Source organism: Ischnura elegans, chromosome 7 (genome assembly GCF_921293095.1).
Source record: "Ischnura elegans chromosome 7, ioIscEleg1.1, whole genome shotgun sequence".
Classification (NCBI taxonomy): domain Eukaryota; kingdom Metazoa; phylum Arthropoda; class Insecta; order Odonata; family Coenagrionidae; genus Ischnura; species Ischnura elegans.
In genome coordinates this window covers 8,744,854-8,769,449 of record NC_060252.1, presented here as the reverse complement: position 1 = coordinate 8,769,449, position 24,596 = coordinate 8,744,854, and the positions used below count along the sequence as shown (strand labels likewise).

Genomic DNA, 24,596 nt, shown 5'->3' with positions numbered 1-24,596 from the left:
TCAACTTTTACAAGAAATATTTCACTAAAATGGCTTTACGACGAAGTAATTTAACACAGTCGAGCAAATATTTCTGTTCACTATCTTTTCGTGAATGCTTTTAGTAATAAACGAAAGAAAATGTCACTATCGCTCTGTTACGAGATTTCAAGAAGATCCCTAGATTTTGATGAAAAAATTTCTATACTACATAAAAAATTGGTGTTTAATGCATAAAAAAGAAAGCAAAAATAACCAATATAAATTCAGAGGTAAGGAAAGATTTCACATGTTTAATATAGGATAGGAACATATTTATATGTATGTTTGCGCTTAAGGCGCCGTGTGAATGAATGAAGTATGTAGTATATATTAATATAATTGTGGTAATGGACCATGAGGCAAGTAAAAAGTTTAACGGCATTCAAAACAGCACCACAATTATTCCGAAATTAGCTCAGAATTCAATAGGGGTCGACTGGAAATGGACATACGTGAGAGATGCATATACAGTGATACTATCTACCGATTTGATCGATAGATTTTTCTTCCTCATAGGAAAATCTACTAAAATTGGTAGCATATTAATTGCGTAAGCTTGGTTTCGCTAATAGTAGGGCCCGCCCGCCTTTGTGACGGTGCGGGACTCCTCGTCCCCTCCCTTCCTCCCCCGTCCTTTCCCTGGAGGTATCGTCGGGCTCTCATCGCGGCGATGCCTCCAATCCTTTTTCCTTTCTGTCCTCCCCGTTCTGGGTGCATAGGTGAAAAGCTCGCTCTTATAGACCCTGCCCTAGGAGTGTAACCCGCGAGCCCGCCCTAAGAGTTTCGTTCCTATACAGTGATACTAAATAAACATGTGGTTAAACTGGCTTAAAAATTCAAATTTTTTTTTTTTTAAATTTGCTATCAAAAGGAAAGAAAAATAAAAAACATTCCACCAACTAAGTGGTGGAATCCATGCTGCTTATAAGAAGCATAGCTGGATTGAGAATAATATGTGGAAAAGTAGACGTTGGGACAACTTCATGGAAGACATCAACTTCAAGCTGTCACTTGCACGTTTGATATCTCCCAGGCAAGGGATCCACCGAAGACAAGAGCTACACGCTGTACGCCCCAACGCACACAGCAACGCTGGTAAAGCCGATTCGAAACTACTCCCAAGTTGTCAGTGGATTACCCCGAAATACCCTTCGCCCTTAGGCCTCGTGCCCTTTGGCGTGGTAGAAATTTAAAATAAATACATTTCCCATCATATCTAAATAGCAGAACCAAAGGACTAAAATAGTCAAAACCTATTTATTAGTAATCGAAGCCGGTATGGCCGTTAGGACTTAACCATTATATTAATACGTCAACCATTAAAATTTAAATTAGTTACAATGTACCACGGTTACCTCCCTCAGGCATTCATTATTACTCCCCTCCCTATTATCATGTACATTCATATTGTAATAGCATAAATAATGTAGTAATAATTATCATGTAAGGGATAACAGAATATATTATCTTTCACATGAATTAGGTAAAGGTTTTACAAGATAAATAGATTTTTTCTAGTCGTAAAATGAGAGGAAAAACTAGTTTTCTCGTGGTTTTACTACGTCTGTGTTAGACTCTCCTCGGGATAAAAATTAATTTAAAGATATGACGATGAAATTAGCAGTCAGAAAAAGTAAGTTACTCATATACCTTTTTCCAGGTAACATAAGACACACGAGGACATTATTGGCGCACAGTGAGTTGAAATGAGCGAAATTACTGTGCCTAAAGTAAAAACACGGCTTTTTTCGAGCTTTGGTGTGGTATTTGTAGGAGGAGACCTGCTGCTGAGGTCTTTTCCATTTGAGGAAGCGTGCCTCGAAAACGTACCATCCGACGAACGAATTTCAATATTTGTAGTGTTTTCCGCAAGCAAAGAGGGAGGATTGCAAAAAAATTTGATACCGATCTAATTTAAATCCGGATATTCACGGTTCAACCCTAGCCACCAAATCTACCAGACACCCTCACTGAAACTTCGGATACTTATCATATAATGTATTTGCATACGATGACGCTGGCTATTTTTCTTAACAAGTACTTTTAAATAACATCCAAATGGTAAAATTTTCCCAGGCTCCTGAAAATAAAGGGGCAACCTCAATTCTCAATTCAAAACTTTCAAAGAGAGCTCTTGATGAACCTATCCATGCAAATTATTGAAATGAATAACAATAATGAAATATCATACACCAGTTATTATTTGATAATTATCAGCTAAATTTTTAATTTCTCATTATTTACCAAAAAATGAAACAAAATAGCAAACTATAGTTTATGGCCTATTATAAAATAGTTGTTTGCATCACCGAGCATCAGGAAGTTTCTTAAAATCTAGAGACTCTAAAAAGTTTCCACTTTGCGAATTGAAAGAGTGGTGCTGTGACCATTTACGGCACCGAATTTCACATCAGTTTGAACTAGTATTCGATCGCCGGGTCATATTAGTCTGCGCCCTCGAACCCACGAAATAAATATCAGAGCGAATTGACTTACTTAAAATTTCATGAAAATCATAATTAGTATATTCATGATGATGGACTCGGGAGCAAGAAGACGGTCCAAACGGAAACACTGTTGGGCTTGCGGAATGAAGATTAACGTGAGTTTACATTTGAATAGATAAATGAAATACTAATAATGAGTATAGTATCATAGAATTTTATGTGGCCAATGCTAGAATCTAAACCAAGAAAGTTTGAAACAGCAATTTTGATAACTCGAACCGTTTTGTCTTTACAAAGCCCAAAAACGATGCAACGACCCAGTAACTAGAAAAATTCCATTTAGTGAGCAGTGTAAAACCATCAGTACACGCAAAAAATATGATTTTAATTTGATTCAGATTTTTTTTCTTAATTCAGATATTAATCTTCAAACTCGGAAGGAGCAATTTTGCAACGAATATTAGACGTTGCGGCGTATTTCGCTGTTATTTCTTTATTTCAGGGAAGAAGGCAATCGCGCCCTTTTGACCCGTCCCTGGCTTTAACATGACTGACAGTGGAAAAAAGGGATCCAGGAAGTTACTCTATAGTGGCACGAGTTCGTTGTCTCAGAGAAAACGTAATATTAGACAGCATATGGAAGTCAAACAGAGTGCCTCTTCCGGAGGAAGTGAGGGCAGGAAACAGATGGGACTAAAGCATTGAATAAAATAAATCAAGGCATAAAAACATATTCAGAGTGAGATTACTGAAAAGAGGTTAAGGCCGGAGGTGACGAAGGTAGCCCGCAAGTACGGAGGTGACAGACTCATTGAAAAAAGGAGCATGCAGCAAGTTGAATCAACAGTGAAATCATAAAGGACCTCCTATCATATCCCTTAAAAGAATAATGTTAGATACCTAATAGCTTGGGAACATTCCGAAAATTTTCAAAACATTTACAATCACAAAAAACTTATATGGCTAACAAGATATGACTGTCCCCACACTCACGGCCCAGTTTCACAGTACCTCAAGAATGTGACTAGATAATACAGGAAAACGTGTGCAATCGGTGAAATTGGAAAAAGAGAATGTAGAAAGGCTACACTGATCCAAATGATAACGGTGAGGAAGATAATAGAATTTACCAAATTACTCACCTAATTAAAGTTTGTTGCACTTAGATTAGGAATGTTGGGCATATTCTACGTGATCGAAGGTCTTCCAATTACTACTAATCGTATGACAGAATATTTTCTACAGTGACTGTGGAAGAAGCGCTGAAACCTAAAAATTCGGAGAACATTATTTGTTCCTCCACCTAGACAGTGCAACTTCGACAAAAAAAGTACACACGCAAGTCACGAGTTTTTCCTGATTTTAATTTTACGCAGCAATAAAAAACTGGTAAGTAAGTATCCTTTTATTTGAGTGCCCTATTTCCCGACGAATTTCTTCGCTACCTGCCATTCATAGAAAAGCTAATCTCGTCGTTTTGAAATTCGGCGCCTGTCAGCATGCCTTCATTCGAATTTATCGAACTCTGATCTTTCGCCACACGCCGCATTACCAGAAGAGAGCGCTGAGATATCGAGAATACAACATGCTCCGTGAGCGGGGCTGTACGTGAGAGGGAATACAAGGTGAGGAGACAACGACGCGCATGCTACCCTTAATGAAATAAGCCGAGGGGAATGCAGTGCAGGTGTTCCTCGACACAGCTCAGTGAGCTAGCATTCTGCTCCGAATTTTTCCCAAATCCCGAATCCGGGCTCAGGGAACGTAATCCTTGACACATTAAATATTTCCAGATAGGATAGTGTACTCTTGGCATTGGGACGTTAAGGTTTACAGGATTTATTGGCATTCACAAATAAACATGTACAGAGATTTTTAAGATCATTGAAGCAATCTTCGCGACAAAAACATTCTAAGGATATTGCACTATTTGACAGAAAATACGAAAATCACTTATTGTCACCGTATTTTTTTCTGAAAAATGAGGAAAACGAGGAAAATCTAGAGTGTTCAAAAGCGCGAAGCTGAGGTTACGACGGGTTCGGGTTGGTGTGGCAGCTAGTGTTAACTTCCCACCCGCTGCATCTGGGTTCAAGTCCCGGTGGTGGAGGAGAGTTTTAAAGGGACAGCCCGATCCCTGATTGAGTTCTTTCTGGAATGCAATACAGGTCCGCCGCCTAGGGTGTTAAACTGTTGTCCTCTAGAAGCCTTTCGCTAAGAGTAGCATAATACCGACATCGGGTCTCTCCTCACCCTTCCTACCCTATTCTTCCCCTATGGCGCAAATTACATAAGCTGCGGTGAACTCCTCCTCCATTAACCAAACTATATCGAGGCAAAAATTCACAGCCAAATGACGCGGCTAAAGGACACTGCATTGGTTGAAGATGCATGCTTACAATAAATAGAATAAGAACTTGACCAATGGATAGTAAATAATTGCTTTGGGGGCTTATTTACCCTAGTCGGCATTAGAGATCTTCTCACTGATTTTATTTAAAATATTTAGATCTTTCAGATGATAAAATTCTACGTCCGACGTCTCTAGTACTCCTCAGGAGATCGCGTACGTCCCTAATGAGGATGCATCACTCTCTCTCGACCGGTTGATTCTTTACTTAATTGAGCATCGCTCGTTTAAAACTTATACTTCACTTTTAAACTTTTGGGGTAGACCCATATGAACATTTTCTAGTGTCCCAAACATAAACATTTTGTATGTGAGAAGATTATGTGCGGAATTTCTTTTTTATTTAAGATACAGGCAAATGTTGAAATGTTTTTTGCCACATGGTGCTAAGCAGTTGACGCAGGTAAAAAACAAAACGAAATACTGGAGTGCTTTGAGGCAACTCTTGCAAAAGTAATATATTCTGACGAATGAAAAGATTCCCTGATTTTGGCGCACAGATTTAGTTACAAAATTAGCTAGGTTCCAAAGAGCAGGGTCATCATTAGGCCTTATATTCATCATTATGCATCAATAGCTGATAATGTTGCTACCCATGAAAACTTTGGCAGCGAAGCGAATAAATTTCAACCAGGATAAACAACGTGAAACTTATGTAACAAGTGCTAATCATGATTTTTGGGAATGGATTTTTGCTGCAAACTCACAAGTGTACAATTAGGATTCTTATTAACCATTAGTTCCAAAACCGAAATCTTCATTTTTTTATCAAATCAACGACCAAACGTACTAGACTATTTTTCATGAGAAACCGCAATGTTATTGTGAAATCTAACATCGGAATTAACTAAGACAAGCTTTATAAAAGTTATCATAAGTTTCATTAGCTCTTTGTTGTGCAAATACCAAAATAGGTATTGAAGATAAAATGTTAACGAGCTAGCAGAATGTTAAGTCTTAGGTTAACGGTCCCATCTTCATAAAAAAGGATTAAATGGAGACTTCCATTGATACACACATTCTCTACTTAATAGAATATTATTGGACGCTTCAATCTCAAAGAGAATACAAAAATAAGTGTAATAACAGGGCCAAAGTACTTATGACCTCCCGCGGAATATTTTCTGATAATTAATCGAAAATAATACTTAAAAAAGGAAAGAAAGGGCTTTAAATAGAAAAAAGGTAATTATGCAAGCCAATTACGTGCGGTGATTGCAAAAGTGATGAATATTGAGATTGCATGCATGCTTCATTTAATATGAAATTGGTCCCACATGATTTCTTTATTGCATTTGTCACTACTATGGATCAAGTACAAGATTTAGTGCATAAATTTATGCCAAAAAGCAACGGCAAATGGGATGCCACTAAGTTCCACAGACCTCCATTTGGCAAGCATTTGAAATGAAGCAAGACTGAGCCTTTCTCATCGTTGACTTGTAAAAAACATTTGAATGTTTTTATGCAACACCTATCTCATTAACAGCGACCATTTTCAGTTGCCTTATAAATAAATAATTCTTCGACTCAATAGTCAAAGAGGAAAGAATAATTAAAAAGCTATGAGTGACCCGGAAAGTTGTTTTTATTGTACTAGACATTTTAACACTATTAATATTGCATTATTCAACGTTGCAATATTATATACACAATGATATAGTGACTCTTCACTCTCCTGTTTCCATATTTCTACTACTTGTAATATGGCGAATTTTCTTATCCGTTTATTTTATCATCATCAATTGCTTGCAATAAATACAAATTAATACGACCACTGTAGTACCTCACTCACTCGCGTAGGTAAATCCGTCATGTTTAGTATATCTCAATGAGCAACACTCCTAATTCCTCATGCCGCTAACATACAGTGGTCGCAGTAAATCCAGGAAAGGAAACGAGAACTACCTACCACTTTCGGGATATTTCTCGGGACTCTCGGGATTCAAGTGGTTTTACTAAATAGCTCTAGTTTTCAACATGATAAGTGCAAATTCGACTAATTTATTTCACCTTGACTGGCATATTTCACTCGATAGTATTAGTCCTTCATATCCCACAATCGAAAGTGGATCTAGTGTTACCAAGGGTATTTTACTCTGTACAATATTTTCACTGTATGGAAATAACTTAGCTTATTACATATGTTATTTGAACTTTCACGGGACCACGCGCAAGCAGCAGTATCACAAGGGCTTCGTGTTTATATTGATGGATATGCATTATCGATGCAGAGAGAAATATCTTCCACGAGAAAATATGCTAAGTGAATAAATAACATTACTTAAAAGAAATTTCACCCAATGAATAAGTTGTCAGAAAAATATGGCTCAGGAAATAAACTGGGAAAAGAAAGGGGCCACAGCGGGAAGAAATGAAAGCGAAAGAGAAATGCTGAGCTTCAATTGTGGGAGCGATAGGGGACGGAGATAATTAAAGGAAAACGATATCCGTCGCCAGATACATGACAGGATTTCATAATAGAAATCGAAGGAAATACGAGAGAAAGTGGAAAACTACCGCCTTAATACACTTAACAAGTGCCGATGACACATCCTATGATTAGAAACAAAAGCAAAGCCGAGAAAAAAACATAGAGCCGCAATGAAGAAGCCGCCGGAAAAAAATTCTGAACAGTTCAGAAAAGGGATAAAGCAGAAAACAGAGCCGCCGTAAATATTTTCAAAAGATAACCCGAAGCGTACAGATGAAACATATGATTGAAAATATATTGAATGTTTGCTAACAAAATCAAAGCCTAGAAAAAGCCTAGTCACAATGAATGAACCGTCTGAATAATTCTCTAAAGACAACTGAAGCGATTAGAAAAGAGAGGAAGCAAAAGATAAAGCCGCATTAATTACTTGCAAAAATAAAATATAGCATAAAGATGAAAATATAAATTCAATTTCTACCCACCGCGGGTGGAGGAAGACAAAGACAAGGGGCAAAATTAAATTTTGCAGATCTAACGTAAGATTACATGAGAATAACAGGAGAGAAACCTTTGTATTTCCTTCGGTATAGTTTATGGATAACTTTAATAAAAGGAAAGAAAGGAATGTGTGAAAATGAAGGAAACAGGAAAACTATGATTTAAAAGGATGAACCAGATAAGATACTCGCACTTGAATCAAGTAGCTGTAGTAGTAGTAGTAGAATCAAGAATCAAAAAGCTCTTAGCTGAAGTGTACACGAGTTAATCGTCCTAAACCGAGCAAAACACACACACACACACACACACGAAAGTAGGCTAGAACGAGGGTGAAGTGCCTGCCGCAAGGGGCAAGGAGTTTTCACATCGGACAGAGAAGCGGTTAATTTTCCTCAACCACCTGAGACTTCCAAAGCGCCAGAAACTCTAGGGGGTTTCTCATGGAATAGAAATAGCATGGGAGATCAGAAGCAGCATGCTTAGGTCAATGGATCCTCCTTCACCATTAAGAAAATAGGACGTGAGATATCTAGTCTGGCACCCCTGTTAAAGAATCGAAAACGGTTTAAAGTATCATTCAAGGCGTCTAAGGCGTTATCGTTATTAAGTACATTACATGTTCAAAACTTCCTTTTATTATTTCCATGCGCCGCCACGAAAATTGAATGAACCACAAGAACACTCAAGAAGAAATATTGAAATTGGGGAGTTTACTTGGTCAGATACAGGAAAGGATTACGTTCGTCGTCAGTTTGAAATTCTTACACATTAAAATAACTTCTAAGCTATGGCTAGAGAGGCAGCTTCCAACCCCGATGGCCCCGATTGAAATCTCGGCAGCAGCGTATATTTTTTAAGTCGCTCGATACCTGCTTGTGGGCATCACGGATAGAACACTGCAAGTTCAGCATTCCGTCCGTCGGATGGGTCGTTACGTCGTGGTGGCCTTAGTACCATTCGATGAGACCAGGCAAATGCCGACGCCAGATTTCTTTCCATTCTTCCTTCATGACGCAAATGACTACAGCTGTCGGCCGCCTTATCCATATACCTACCTCAAATGGAGGGTAAATTCTACCTTTGATGCCGTGCAATGGTTAGAAACTATATAAAAGATTAGATTTATTTTTGTAACCACACCATAGTAACTAGAAAATAAGCTGTGCTCGACTTAAAGTCTATGATCTTTTCTAAGCAGTGAAAACTGAAGCATAAGAGAAAGATCAAATAATAATTATTAATGTCTAATTCATGTACATCTCTTTATCGATACATTTTTATGCACTTGATTGAACCAATATGTAATCCTAATGGTCTGACTCGCATCATGACACACCAAATTGCAAGAAAAATATTGTTCTATACATTTTATACGTCTGTGGTATGTTCTAATAGCATAAAAATTGTCCGAATGTAAACTGAGCAAAGATTTCCAGGGTTCTGCAAGAAATTATCAGTAACAGAGAACAAAAAATTAAGAACTAGCAGAAAAATAATTTTCGTGAGAAAAAAATATGATGCATAAAATAAGAGGGCTAATTGTGAGTTGATAAAGTTAAACTAAAAAGGATAAACACAAGAGAAAAGGAGGATAGAGAGGCCCCTAAAAGAAAAAGATGAAAGGTCTCAGGACTAGAACAGCATCTGAACTTAACTGTTAAATATGAGGGCATATTCAAGTTTGGATGGGACAAGCATTTCAGCAGATTATGCTTCTGTCTACATGGTATATTTGAGAACAAGCAAATGAGAATAACTTGATGATTTTACTTATAGAAAAAATCCTCATCAGCACCTTACAACTGTGAAAAGGGTCTTCGATTATCGCTTTAAAGACATGCGAGCAAAGACAAAACTTGAAACTTCGTGTAAAACGACGCGAAAAAATGTAAATACAAATATATTTGTACATCGTATATTCGTCTGCACGAACGCGGAACGACACACCAGGACTAAATCATTTATTTATATTACTTCAAATGTTATCAACATGAGAACAAGCACGGGAAATTTCAAAGTAGCTTCACCACAGCTAGTGAATTATAGTTTTATCAAATTTTTAAAGGATTTCTTTCACTAAAACCATTTGAAGAGCACATAAAGGAAGTCAGGCTCATTAAAAGTCCAATAGGATCTGTTTAAGCTACGAGATGGATGGTCAAGAATTTGATTGAAATGAAAAAATATGATTATCTCAGAAACCTCTATAATCAAATGACGGCAAAGTTTTTCCCTAAAAAATACATGGGAAGCTACCACTACAAAATATAGATTTAATAAAGCCCTCACATTATATCCAACTGTTCCTCTTCTTAGCGCGTAATTCTTCATGATATTAACCGAGAAATATTCCCTTTTAAATATTAATGAATATATGTTTACTTTAAATACCAAAAATTGTTGAATCAAGGAAATTCAAGAGAGTGGAGATACACTTAATGGCATTAATATATATTAATGTAATAATATTGGTTAATTGGCTAATAACTCTTTAATTGAGCTTAGAAATTTAATTAATATTAAAATTTGATAATACCCGAAAATCTTGGAAATAGCAATAATAAGAACATCTTTGAATAAATGGACTTTTATGGGCGAATGAAGCCGACTGCCTTCAATTGACAGTTATTCAAAATACGTCGACTTCATATCAGTAAACTCGTAATAGTGTAGATAATTTATGTGGTAAACAACAGTCAAATATCCCTACGGGTAAATTCTATGACTTAAACAAAAAACCAATTGCATCCATAATGTATGTACATGCTTATTACCAGAACGCCGAGAAATTATTTGCATTTAGTTTCCCAAGGTCAAAGTATATTGTAAATTTTTCAACGTATCTATTTTTGGCTGATTACCGACGCGAATCTGTGAGATTGTGATTAATTTTTGTGTTAATGGTGGCAAGCAGCTTTTTATATTTAAATAATTTCATGGAACATTCCTGTATTCTTACCGTAGTCAAGACATGCCGAGACACATGAAATAGTGATAAAAGAATATTGAAAATTTGTTCTTTATAAAACAACGGTTTTGCTGACTTCAAAGACACCGTTCCACCCTATTAACTGATAAAATGCTTCCGTTTTGTGACAATATCTCCGAATATAATTTGAAATACCTACTCAGGGGCCAAAGAATTTAAATAAAAGTGCTCTCATAAAATTTTCAATACAAGGGTGTATTACGAAAACCTTATCAAAATAAATTCTGAATAACAAGTTGATTGTTAAAAAAACATCACGCTCAGAACGTAGCGTTTTTAATTTACACAAATTACTCCACACATGCGTATTTTCAAACTTAAAATGCATGATTTGCAATGCAATCATTTAACTCATGATGCTAGCTCATGATGTTTTGACGTTAATGGGTGATTAAAATTCGAAGATCGCAAGTACATAACCTTGAAAGTATTACGAAGACTGAAGTGTTAAGACTTCACGGATAGGTTTCCCCGCACAGTCGCTCTATGCTTTCTATTAGGCCTCTTTCACAGGGCTCTAGGATATTATAGTCGATCTTAAAGGTAATTCGATTAAGAAAGGAATAGATTCACTCACCCGATCCACCCATGCCGAGAAGAAGAGCATTTCCATGCGGCTGCATGAGAACCCTCGCTATCCTGGCCACGTGGCACAAGGCGTCTTGAAAAAGCACGAGATTCATCGGCGCACGTGACGTCGAGTTATAGTCATCAAGAGCAAGGTCGAGAATCCGTTTGGCCTGTAATGAAAGAACGACGGGATTGAGGCATTTCCCGAGATATATCGTGAGCTTTGCGGCGCACAGTCGTACAACAGGCAATTATGCTGCAAGGAAGAAAGAGAATTCACCGGCCACTTTGAGAGCTGTTGCATAAGTCTTAGCTAGAATCTCATTTTCATCCACACGCAGATTCGAATTTTCACGAGAATTTAAGGAAAAGAGCGATCTTTAAAAATGAAGATTGTGAAAAGAATTTAAAAATGAAGATTTTTGTGGAGATGAGCACTCTACAGTCCGAATGTTTTAAAGGTGATGTAATATTATTTTTGTGACGTTTACTGAAGGTATTAATTAAACAAGACCATGCCAATGTCCAGGATCGTCTCCTTAAGAATAAGATGAATTAGAAAAAAAGACAGCTTTTTTATAGAAAGAGTTGAGGTACTTAGCTTGCACTGATACAATGACTTTACATTAAATCATAAATTCATAACTTGCATATTAAACCATCAGATAAATGTTACTCGAGTAAGTATTTAGTTAATTATTTTTGCGTAGAATTTTCATGATTTTTGAAGTTTATCATATTTGAGATTCTTCATCACGTTTGATGAATATTTATTTACTTTCGAGAAGCGGCTACCATTCATTACTAAAATATACTCGTAGTGATAAATCACATTTTGTGTGATACATTTTCCTCAATGAATATTTGCCTAACTTTACAATTACAATTACAAGTGAGGAACGCCCAGTGATATAAAAAACAGTAATGAGCATTTTTTAAGTACGAGTAATATATACCATAAATAGTATAAATTAAATATTTACGAAAATTATTCATTTTTACTTATAGAAATATTGTAAGTGTGACATAGTTGGCATGCACATTTTCTGAGAGACACCAATACCAAAAATATGTTATTTGATATTGCCTGCGATAAGTTGGCTAATACCAAATCATGCGCAAGGATCACCATAAAGATAAAGGAAATAGGAAAAATAGTAGATGAAATATTATATGTTAATAATTATAAGTACAATAGAGTCCACGGTCATATCCCCAAAATAATGTATTATGCTATGTGGTCTGAAGTATCCGACTGAGATTTGATTGTGACAAAATAGATTTCAAGTGAGCGTCGGTACCCGTTGAAAACAAAATCCGAGATTGATTGAGAAAAAGATTGTCCGACGCTACTGCTGTATACGAAAGTAAAATTCAACTGTAAAATCCACGGTCACAGTGTACATTACTTTCTTTGATTTTTCTATGCATTTATTTTCAAATTTTTATTGTTTTGATATGTTTCAAAAAATGGCAATTTCAAAAATGCATTACTCATCAATGATTAAGAAATAAAAAACCAACGCGCAGGAAGATATCCGATAACATAATAATAATAATGTCCTTTATTTTCGTAGACACTGGGGCCCATGAGAAAATAAAAGTACAGCTTTCTAAATTTCCATCTTGGTAGATAAATAGAAGTAATGCGTAAAAAGAAGAGAATAAATTAATGCAGCAGCTGTAGCTGAGGAAGAGACTGGTAAAACGTTGTGGGTGAAGTGTTATTATGCATACATGCGAAAAGTTGATTTTTGGGAATAAGAGACAATGATAGGATCAACGCTTTTGAGAAGTATGTGTGGAGGAGGCTAAATGGAGTGAAGTGTGTAGGTGAAGTGAGAAATGATGAAGTACTCGAAAGAGTTGGGAAGGAAAGAAAATAGTAAAAACCAAGAAAAACAGACGGGGGAATCTGATAGGGGATATTTTAGGAAGGAAGGAGATACACAAGCCGAGGGAACAGAGGAAGGAGAAAAAGGAAGAGGGAGAACGAGGCTGAAAATGACAGACAAATTGAGGATTAACAGAAGTTTAAGGGAAACGCAGGAGGAGGCCCGGGGCAGCCTTACGGCTTGGGACCAGCCAGTGCGCAGTTGATAATGATGAATGCAATGATATGACAGCTTAGGGCCATTTCTCACCTAAGTTGAATTATGAAATACTGAGAATGAAGAATATAAGGTGAGATAGGCATAATACTTACTTGTGCCAATAAAGAAGAATGTAGGATAAATAAATCCATCGACGAATCTATGTAATTGCTAACGTGGGATGGTATTAATAAATTTAGGTATGAAGCAGCCTCGATAATAATTAGAGAAAGAAAGGGAAGGCAGTCAGAAAAGCAGAGCAAATGCATTCGTTGATTTTTTTAATCACGGCATTCCAAAGAAAACAAATAAAAAGTTTGTTCCCTCGATTCCCACTGGAAGAATGTGTATTCTTTCACCCGGATGTATCATTACTTAATCTCTAACCGAAAAAACCCATCTAAGTAGAAAGAAATAAATTTAAATTAGGGTAAATATATATACACTGCCTTAATTATACAAAAAGTTCCTTTTTATAGATACAGCAATTTGAGTCCATAGCATTAGAAATATAATTCATACTTCCAAGAAAATTGTTAAACGTAGGTACTTCATCATGAAGAGTGACATGGAGAAAATGAAAGTCATGATGATTCTCCGGAAAAGCTATTTTACCGATATTTTTAAATCTTGAATGTAATTAAGTATATACGAAATCTTCCTCCGCAGGCGATCTTTGGAAGTTTTTTTTAGATCCAGTCAGGTCACACTACTTGATGCGAGATAATCGCCTGCCACTCCTTCTTAATTGATACTAAAATTAGAAAAGAAAAACCAATCGAAAGAGCTGAAATTTCTCAAAGAACCCCATTTAGGAGCCCAGGAACCCAGTAGGAGAGATTTAAAAGGCATTTCGATATTAAGATTATGCCACGTCTCTCAAAGTAAATGTCAGGAGCACTCAAATCCCTCGGCAGGGGCTCGCCACATACACCTGAGTTACACCGAAGGGAAGAACGAAAAAAAAAAAAAAAAAATTATTATTATATTTCCAACAAAAAAATTAATTTCAAAACACCTACATGCATGTATTTATGTAGGCATGTATGCATATATACATGATGTGTATGTACACATGTAGGTCATTTTTCAAATACGAGTGGTAAAAACAACATATTTAGCGCAATAATATCAGCAATAGAAGTATTTGCACAAATGTTTACCATGTATTAATACCAATTGAAAATTAAGATTAGAGAATCAAATTTTATCAACAATAGTTTCCTGTATTAAAAAAGGAACTATGAATACATATAGGAAACTTGTAGTGCCCTTCTATTGAGGTGAAAAATACAAAAAGGTAATAACTAAAGCACTAAATGGATGTAAATGAGGAGCCAAATCCTCATCAAAGTCAATACCAGCTTGAATATTTTTTCAGAATTATCCATTTCAGAAATTGAACATAAACGAAATTTGGGGGGGTAACGGCAGGCTATTTAAGATTACCTACCCGCTGGGTAAGAGCTAGGCCTTCAGTAATATTGGGGAGAGAGAATATAAGAAGGGATGCCTCTTCTGGTAAAAAAATATCCACTGCTCACTGAATCAGCAAAACATACTATGACAAAGGCATCAAATATGTAGCTTATAGTCAAGTCGCTGCTACAACACCAAAGCATAGGTATTTCAGTAAAAATAAGTACCAGATGTTGTGCTATCCACTGCCCATTCATCAAAACTTTATCACAACGCCTTAAGCATTATCTGCAGGTTATTGCTTCAGATGACGAGAGCGTTGTAATTATGGGTGAATAAATTACCAGCGTATAGTACAAAATTTAATGCTCATTAACTATGTATCACAAACTATCACCGATGACAATATAAACTATTAGTAGTCTATATTTGCAAATTTTGTAACTCACAATAAATTTAAATCCGAGTACTACCCTTAAGCCGTAGGATTTGATTTTGTTTTATTTAAGAAAACTTTTTTTTTAAACTCGGAAAATAAGAAAAGGCTATGAACTAATCAGATTCCCTCTTTTTGAGGCATTGTTCTCGATCACCTCAATTGATGAAAAAAGTTATTAAGAGACTAATAACATCATAAAACAACGAGAAAACTAAATTCCGGAATTACGGCGATAGCTACTTAGATGAATTTCCGTTCGTTAAACATATCAAATGAAACTACACTGAACTTAGCACACAGCTTTTTAATTCCTTCGATTGATTTAAAAAGCAATGCGTCATTTTAAGGGGGAGCCAACTAATTAGTTTTGTTGAGAGGAAAACACAAAGCAGTTTCATCGAACATACTTGGTGAGAAAACTATTCACACGGTAGCTCTGATGCCATCGTCCTATTATTATATATGATCACATTTAATACCCTGTACCAGCAAAGAGCAGATCCATGCTGAGAAAATGCTACCAACGCGACACTATTCAGCCAGGTGCTTGCTCCACAGGAGGGATCCCGACAATTCTCAGAAGTGAGAAATTCGCGAGAGCGAGGGTCGGTTTTTCAAGCGAGGCACGTGAGCGGCAAATCTCCCCCGGCGAGTCTCGTACGCAAGATGCAATTAGGAAGCCCGCTCCCGGGTGAGTGGGCATTGAACGAGGCTTTGCGCGATTCAAAACGCGACTGGCGTTCTAATTGTTTCTCCTCCACGCTCAATCCCCCTTCCAACAAGACACCGTCTTGCTCTTTCCCATCACGGCTATTAACAATTCTCTTTCAAGCATCAGTCGATAGACAAAACATAACACTACAAAAAGACTTGTGGAAAAAAACTTCTCAAAATATCATTGAACTGCTCTACATCTCAAATGAAGGCTTGTTTGGAGCATTTTGCCGATCACCCCGGCCTGTCAGCCCTCCCATCTAGTAGATCCCTCTACAATTCCCACTATGGTCATTTCATTTCACCAAAGAATTCTATTCTCTTGCTTCGCTGTACCAACATTCTTCCTTCTAACTAAGGGCGTACCCAGGATCATAACTAGGGGGGCAAGCCATGGTCTAGGTGGGGGGAGGGGGGCAGCCTAGTTTATAGGATAGAAAAGGTAATAAAACCAACATTTTAAGAAAATTATAATAGCGTTTTATTAGTTTATGAGATTATTTCCTTGAAAAATAGTTTTATTTTAGTTACATATTTTATAGTAATACATATCATTTTTCGTGGGTTTAAAGAAAGTTTTTTTAATACTTTGGTGTCAATTCAGTACGTATTTTGCTTAAGATTTTTACAATTTAGAAGCAAAAATTACAAAGTACTTTGAGTACGCCAATGCTGCTAACACTTTTTACAACATACCGTCCCTACTTAGTACTCGCTACATCCAAACCTTCAGTCTGCGTATCTCATCTGGAAGCTACCAATCCTCATCCACCAAGGCCATCGTTCCTTCTCCTCTCAATTCCTCTCCAAACCCACATCTCGAAGACCTTCACTCTTTTCTCTTTCTCCCTTCTCTATGTACATATGAAATGCTTCCGCACAATACCTCTCCAAAAATCACCACGATTAACCCCATCGCACATTACGTACCTGAGCCCATCCCATGTTTGAGAGAGGTAGTTATTACATGATACCCCGATAAGACAGCTTTAACGCCTTATCTCATTTCGTGTGATAATTGTGAGCGATAAACGCTGACACTTAGTGTAAGAGATTTTGGAAAACATTTTCTGTTCATGTCTGTGCAGTCTACTATAGCTCTAGTGGCTTCTCTCTAACAATGCATAGGGCATTTTCGAAAGTACCAATACTCAAGTTAACTGGATTTCAAGTTAGCTGGTTGTCATAAGACAATTGATCTCATATGGAAATTTATGAATTACGTCCAACCTTCATCACCGGGTTTAAAAAAATAAGCATCGATTTTCCAATGGTGTCCATCGTAGCAAAGTCACTTACGCAGCGACGACCGATATATGCCTCTTCCGTTGGAGGTAGATAAATTTTTAAATGAAATCATTTTCCTGCTCCATCAACTGAAGTTGAAATCAAGTTAATTTGATTTCTGGCTCCTTGGCGCACGGCCGCAGAGGATGGTCCGATGAGGAGTATGGTGGCTGAATTTTAACCCCTCGTCGAGATCATTTCGAGCGAGAAAATCTCGGACGAGGTGGGCTCAAATACGTTGTATGAAAGGCTTAGAAATTTCGATGGCCGAACTGCAGTCACGTCAAGTCGAATTTCTTGTCCGAAATTGTAACGGGAGATTCAAAAACAATTATCCAGGCTCTAAATTATCAGATATGCAAAACTGCAAGCTTCTGCGGGAACTGCACGAATGCAATGCTACACATCCCCGGAGAAAATGTGTCCCAATTCCTCGTATTATCCTCCAAAGAACCATCTACAGTACATACTTTGCTCCTCAATCGAGTGTTTGCCACCAAGGGAGCAGATTAGATAAGTAACAATATTGTAAACACAGGCGATACCCTGAGCCAATGTAATCTCTTCTGAAGGGAAAGACCATGCAATGTTATCGCTGTCGGTGAAGTGGTTGAGATTGGTCGCCATTTTCAACGATGAGGTGGCTCAGAAAAAGCATTACTTAGGTCATAAGAATTATTTTACTCCATCGACAATGTGGCCTGCTTACTCGAACGATGATATGCGGTGCAAAATAATGACAAGCGGTTTCAAAAGGCTTTTTTATTAATTGTTAAATACAGTTGGCAATTCAAAAAGTTCCGCGAGGACTGTTTGTTTCCATGTTCTTCCAGGGTGTGGACGATACTTATAACACAATTCTATGATGTCATCAGAAGTGAGGCACATTTTATTTTTTTCTCGATCGAGGATAAAAGCTGAAGCTCTGGGAATGGAGAAACTCACGTAACACCTTTCAAGGAATAATAATTCAATGCGAACTTCACCTGTTTGGCATTTTGGCGTCAAAACTATACCAAAATCTTGTATCCATTACGAAAGTACAATTACATTTACGATAAAAGAAAGAAAAAGAATTTTTTAATAAAAAACAGCAAAATTCGCATTAAAAAGCGGAGGAAGTAATTCAATGAATCATTCCACCTCAATTCGACAAGCGTTGGTCTCTCACGGTCTCAGATATGGATAGAAATGTCTGTATGGGTATATACCCACCTCAAACTTAATATCCCTTGACTGTTTTGTGAAAACATTTTCAGTGGGTTTAATGGCCATTTTAATTTTTCCTCATTTTTGCCAAAGAAAGTTCCTTGCATCATAAAATTCCTTTTTTTATAAAAAATATCGTAGAGCCATGATTTATGGCCGATTTTAAATGACCTTAACTTTTATTGTTATATTTTAAGGTTGGGTTGACAAAAATATTAACTAACTTTTTCCAATAATCCATCTAAGAATAGGTCCAAACTTTTACCTTATAAACTATACACATTGAAATAGCTAGCTCAAAAATAAAATTTAGTTGCAGCACATAGTTGGATATTTACAAAATATTTAAATACTAGTATTTTATCCCACGCGGCGTTTCCTCCTCTATCGGAAATACACACACCGTCGGCTAATAATACAAGTCTGTGAATGCAATAACTGATCCATACGACAATTACATAACCTACAGCTTGGCTGAAATGATCCCCGACCATCATGACCATTTTTCACGCTTAAGTTAATTGATAGCGGCAATGACAACTAAAATGATGGCACTCAAAACAATTTTTTTAAATAGCAACAATTAGAGAGATCATTATTCTTCTTCCTGTTACATGTAACCGTTGTGAACGTTGTAACGCGATGGTCTTTCCGTAAGCAAGAAATTCCCCAAAGTCAATAATTTCACGCTAGCATGTATCGTATGCGAACATGATCATTATCACTGATTAATTATCAGTGGCAATGGTAAGCAATTTGAGTCCCAGTTTCCGAAATTATGCATTCAATTACAACAATAATGTTTTTTTATACGTAAAATGGTGTCTTCAACATAGTATTACAAGCTCTGTCCAACCATAAAGTGTACTACAGAGAAGATAAAAATAAACGCCAACTTGAAGATAGGTAATGAGGTAACAGTCATCATAATATCAATTAATCAAAGTTAGACGACGTTTTATTTCCAAATCGATTTTTCGTAATAAACGCCGCTCGACATATCAATTAATGCAATCCAAAGTAAAAGCCTAGTGACCTGTAAATGAATATTTAATTAAGGTAAACAAATAAAATTTCATGATAAGCTCATATTTACGAGATTATACACTTCATCTCATCTGTCCACCTATATTTTTTACAATAGATTATTTAAAAAATGTTGGTGAGAATGATAGTTAAATACAGGATTGGGATATAATATACATCCAATCTCGTGGTCACAGAGCGGAGACATTTTTTTGGGCAAGGAATATTAATTACGTATAAATGAGCCTCGAATCACCAAGTAAAAAATCCTAATAATATTCTTCCGGAGTCAATCAATCAGATATTGACTCAATTTTATATAAACCCTAAATGCAATTAGACTTCTCCAAATCTAATACAGCTAGAAATGACAGAAGGAATAGACGCCCTCGATGTGATGAAAAGTGACCAAGGGCTGGAAGAGAATCTTCCGATAAATTATTTTTTTTTCAGTCTCTTATCAGGGAGTTCTGGCTCGTTTCCCGTCGTAACACAATTTTACAGAAGCATCAATTTATCCCAACAATGCTGAATGCCGCGGAGAGGCTCAGGCGCCACCGTAATTTCCGTAGCTTGGCATAGAGTAACAAGGACTCTGATGGTTTGCAGAAATAATGAATAGCAAAAATCAAATAAAAATGCATAGTCACGCACATTATGGAGAATAGATGGTAAGAGGCCTGCTAACCTGCAATTTTAAAGGTACCAGAACTTCAGGAATGTTCAAGGAAGCAATATATGGACTGAAATATGATTTGATGCTTTCCCAGCGAATTATGCGGGTAAACTGCCCTCGGGGTTCCCACCGGGTTAATTCTTTCATAACGGCCAACGATTCAAGCTCCGTCTCGGCGCTCATCATCAGAGCTGAATGCTGTCAATATATGGACTCATGCATCGCTTTAAACTTCATTTTGTTTCGAACATACAAGGTCTAGCACAATGCATCCAAGCATACAATTAGCGTAACGTTTTATGCAAATTCATGCGCTATAATCCTCAGATAAACGTCACTAAATGTCCAAAATGTAGCGCGCTGGCAAAATGATTCCTTCACGTGCTGGCCTAGCTATTTGGTGAAGTAATACAACAATTTTCAGGACTGTCACATTTAACCCAATTCAAGAATGTGCTTAGCGAGAACCAATTTTTTGGGTTGCCGCTACGGCATTAAAATTTCCTGTCACTTGCGTAAAAAGAAAATCACATGATACATAAATGAAAATTTCATTATATATCCCCAGCGTTACTTAGAGGGGTGACTACACTTTAATTTTTAACATAGGGGGTGTGGCAGGGTACGTAAGGACACCATCCCTTATACTGAAAAACTTTAAAAATATTATGATTGCGTAATAGCGCGAAAGCAATCTCCAAAAATACTACCATGCAACAAATTCTGCAACTGCAAGAGGGTTGGAAAAATGCCATTGATTTTTTTATATGAGCTGGAATAAGGTAAAAACGGATTAAATATTCCTATTTTAGATATTGTACGATGAAGTTCCAATTCGTGCGTATGTTTCCGCGGCGTTGATGACTGCCAAGTTCCGGGTTCTCCGCTTCGGGTTCGGCGCTTTGTATCTTGGTCACGCAAAACATTGTACCTGGGCCAAAAGATCGTATCCCGCAGGAAGTATGTGGAGGCGTGTACAAAGTACCAGGTTCCTGCGGAAGATGATATGTTGGAGAAACATGCCGAGGAATGGCGACAAGTATGAAGGAGCATGTAAGAGCCACCGATCAAAAACAACTGCACTTGTCAGCCATTGCAGAGCATGCTTGGAGTGGGGTGGGCCATAAAATTGATTTCGATAGAGCGAAGATAGTTGCAAAAGAGAGTCGCTACTACCCCAGGCAGATCATGGAAGCATTATAAATCCATAAAACACCAAATGTTAATAGGGACAATGGCTACCCAATCAGCAACGTGTGGAAGAGGGTACTGACCAATCAGCGCACAGGGGGAGGACGGCCAGTGCTATAAAAGGCGGCGAAAAATCTCAACTTGGACCTGAAGACGAAAGCAGGATGGCTTTCGAAACTGTAGTCAATTATAAACGACAAACGCGGCTGATGAAGTTCCAAGAAGATAGACACAGATATTCTCAAAATCACACCACTAGGTAAAAGGTATTACTATAAAATTTCACATGCTCACGGAAGTTAACTAATTGTCAGGAGCATACAAGGATAATTTAACTATAGAGGAGCTATTCACAGAAATAATACACAAAACATATTATGTAGGAAAGACAGAGAAAGTGTTACAAAAAGAAAGAATTACAACTACAGTTAGAGGACAAAATGGAAATGAAAAATGTGTTACTTTATAGTAAAATTACGAGAATCAGATGTAGGTAAGGCTTAAATGCGATAGGTCAAACTTGAGGGGTAGGAAATGAAATAACTGGATCTTGAGCGGAAAAATACCTACAAATAGATATCAAAGAGTAATTATTTAAACATCCCTTCTGTACTGAAGTAAAACTTTATAATGCTTGGCAAACTGCGTTAAAAATCGGCTGAAAATTGATGTCCTAAAGAATTTTCTTTAAAATTACAAACTACAACATTATATTATCATAGGCAATTCCATCAATGACATTTCAAGAATATTTCTCGTGTTCAACGCAAGATTGTGCCAACCCGTGGAGCCGACATTTAGGATAGGTGACGGTAGATTTCCCTCCAGACGAAGCCATCGGCAATATTCAGGGTTATAGGGTCAGTAACTTTCCCTGAAGCACCTAGCTCTTTGAGGTTTTTTTTTTTGGAGGGATTCAAGGCTTCGCCGGCAATTTGAACTCGTGACCTTCGAGCATAGTCCAGAGCTCCATCCACTGGGCCACCACGCTTCCAGGATGATCACTGTTTAGCTATAATTTAATTTATTGAAGCAATTTAAAGCATTATTTTTATTCTGTAGAGATTTATCTTGAAGAGGCAGGAGTTCAACTACAGCTGGCCTTTCGACGCCATGAGAATACGCTTGATATCTCCGAAGGGTTTCTGATGGCAAGCAAGGAAACCATAATATGATTTCCACGCATGACTTTCTCGAGCTAATACCACATGAAAAAATCGCCAACTCAACAACTATGGGACTTCAAGCCTTCATTGCTCACGGTTGATCGGAGGGTCGATAAATTTCGTGGGTTCCCAGGAACTGGCATGAAGTGCTCCGGAATGGGGAGAAGGATTAGGAAGGGGGAACGAGTGTCTTGCCTGGGGATAGAAGAGGATGAATTATGGTGCAAAAGGTCCCAGGCCACTTCCGGGGCGGGGCAAATCCTGGCCCCCGAGTCACTAAAGGGGCAATGGAAGAGGGTCATCGGCTGAAACGGTCCCATTGAGGGCAGTGGTCCTCATACCGTCGTTGGGAAAGGCTGTAAGAGGAAGGAGCGTAAGGAGAGCTTATGGAATGGTGGACATAAAACGCGGAGGAGAGGAAAAATGAAAAAAATCCGCTCCAGATGAAGGGTTTTGCGAGGTTCAAATCTAAAGGGAAACGAGTTCTGCACAATATGACAAACTTGAAATTTAAAGTTGAGCTTATTAAAGCTTCGAGAGAGGCCGAGCCACTCATCAAATTGACTCATAAAATAAGGCCAAATAGCGGAATACTCTCGCAATCATTTCTCCACTTTGGCCTTCATTACTCAGCTATTATTTTTTAACGCACAAGAATCTTGGTAGCGACAATGGGTGGCGGTAATGGCCGTTGGAATCGAGGTCACGAAAGTGCTTCAAAAATTGCATTCAGCTTGACGCTAAAGAAAACAAGAATAGGACAAGGAAGAAAGAGCGGATCAAGCAGAATTTCTTCACAGACTATCTCCTCTTTCTGAACCTCCAAATACCATTGGATATTTCACTAATTCTTCTCTCGTCCCTCCAGCGGTTAACCTTAAAAACTTCCAGCCCTGAGAAAACCCTAGACACACTTCTACGGCGAAGAAGTTCAGTAAATTGTACTTGTGCCGAATAATAATAAGCCTGAAAATATTTCGAATTCACAGAAAACACGGAAAAGTACCAGAGGTATTTCCCCGATATTATCAGAACGTCAAGTAAAATGACTACTGCTTTCCGATAAAATTCCGTGAATTTCCTTGTATTTATTTATTCCTAAAATAACAGAGCAAGTCACTAGATGCTCTATAAACATTTTTTGCACCAGGTCTCAAAATAATATAAGGGTAGGTACATGTAGTAACGGTTGAAAATATAATAAATGGCCATCAAACGACAGGAGTATACAACGTGATCGTCGGAATTGCTGCAAGAGGTGAAAAAGAAAAGAAAATTGGTAATCAAGCATGTTGCACTCATGAATCAACTAATGAACATTATCAAAGATTCAAAATAATTTTTAAAATAATAAAAAATATTTTTTGTTGGTATGAGGGATGTTCAATAAGGGGATTTCAAAATATGCCTACAGAAGACGACGTTTCAATAAAATTACGTGTTTCAACGCGCATATCACCCTGATCATATTTTTTTACTCACAATGAAAATAATTCTCAAATGATTGCTGGGATGAGGCGTGGACGTTGTAAAATAGCAGCAGAATTATATTTTCCAACCGTAACACGTATGCTCATTTTCCCATCATTAACACCTAGTTCCAGAAATGGAAAAATAATGTATTAAAAAAGCACTATGAATTTTCGTCGTATTACCTTCATTTGAACCAATTGAATTACAACATTAGTTCACAATTGAGCGAGAAAAAGCCTGACGCATTAAGAAATCGTTTTATAAACAGGACGGAGATGGAACACAAGGGCACTGAGTTTACTGAGAAGCATTAGCAACCAAAAGGTACTGTTAGGTAACCTCTTATCACCATCCAGCACCGGTAGTGAACATTGCCGTTCCTGTACGATAAGCGACGCAAACAAAGTTCCAGAAGAAAGGCAAAAATTGGAGGATAGCCTAAAGAGAAACGAGTTCAACGACGGAGTCATCTCCCAGACCAGTAAGATTCCAATAAAGGATTTTCAAGACCGGCGTTAGATGCTTAGTCAC

The 24,596-nt window shown here is 37.4% G+C and overlaps 1 protein-coding gene across 1 annotated transcript in view; it reads right to left on the bottom strand.

Moving 5' to 3' along the window:
* The window catches only part of LOC124161960 (dynein axonemal heavy chain 1-like), a 347,859-nt gene that overhangs the window by 214,736 nt on the left and 108,527 nt on the right, over positions 1-24,596 (bottom strand). Inside the window, exon 11 of the mRNA XM_046538240.1 lies at positions 11,380-11,542. Within this exon, the coding sequence (XP_046394196.1) occupies positions 11,380-11,542 (163 nt within the window). The remainder of the gene's footprint in view (positions 1-11,379; positions 11,543-24,596) is intronic.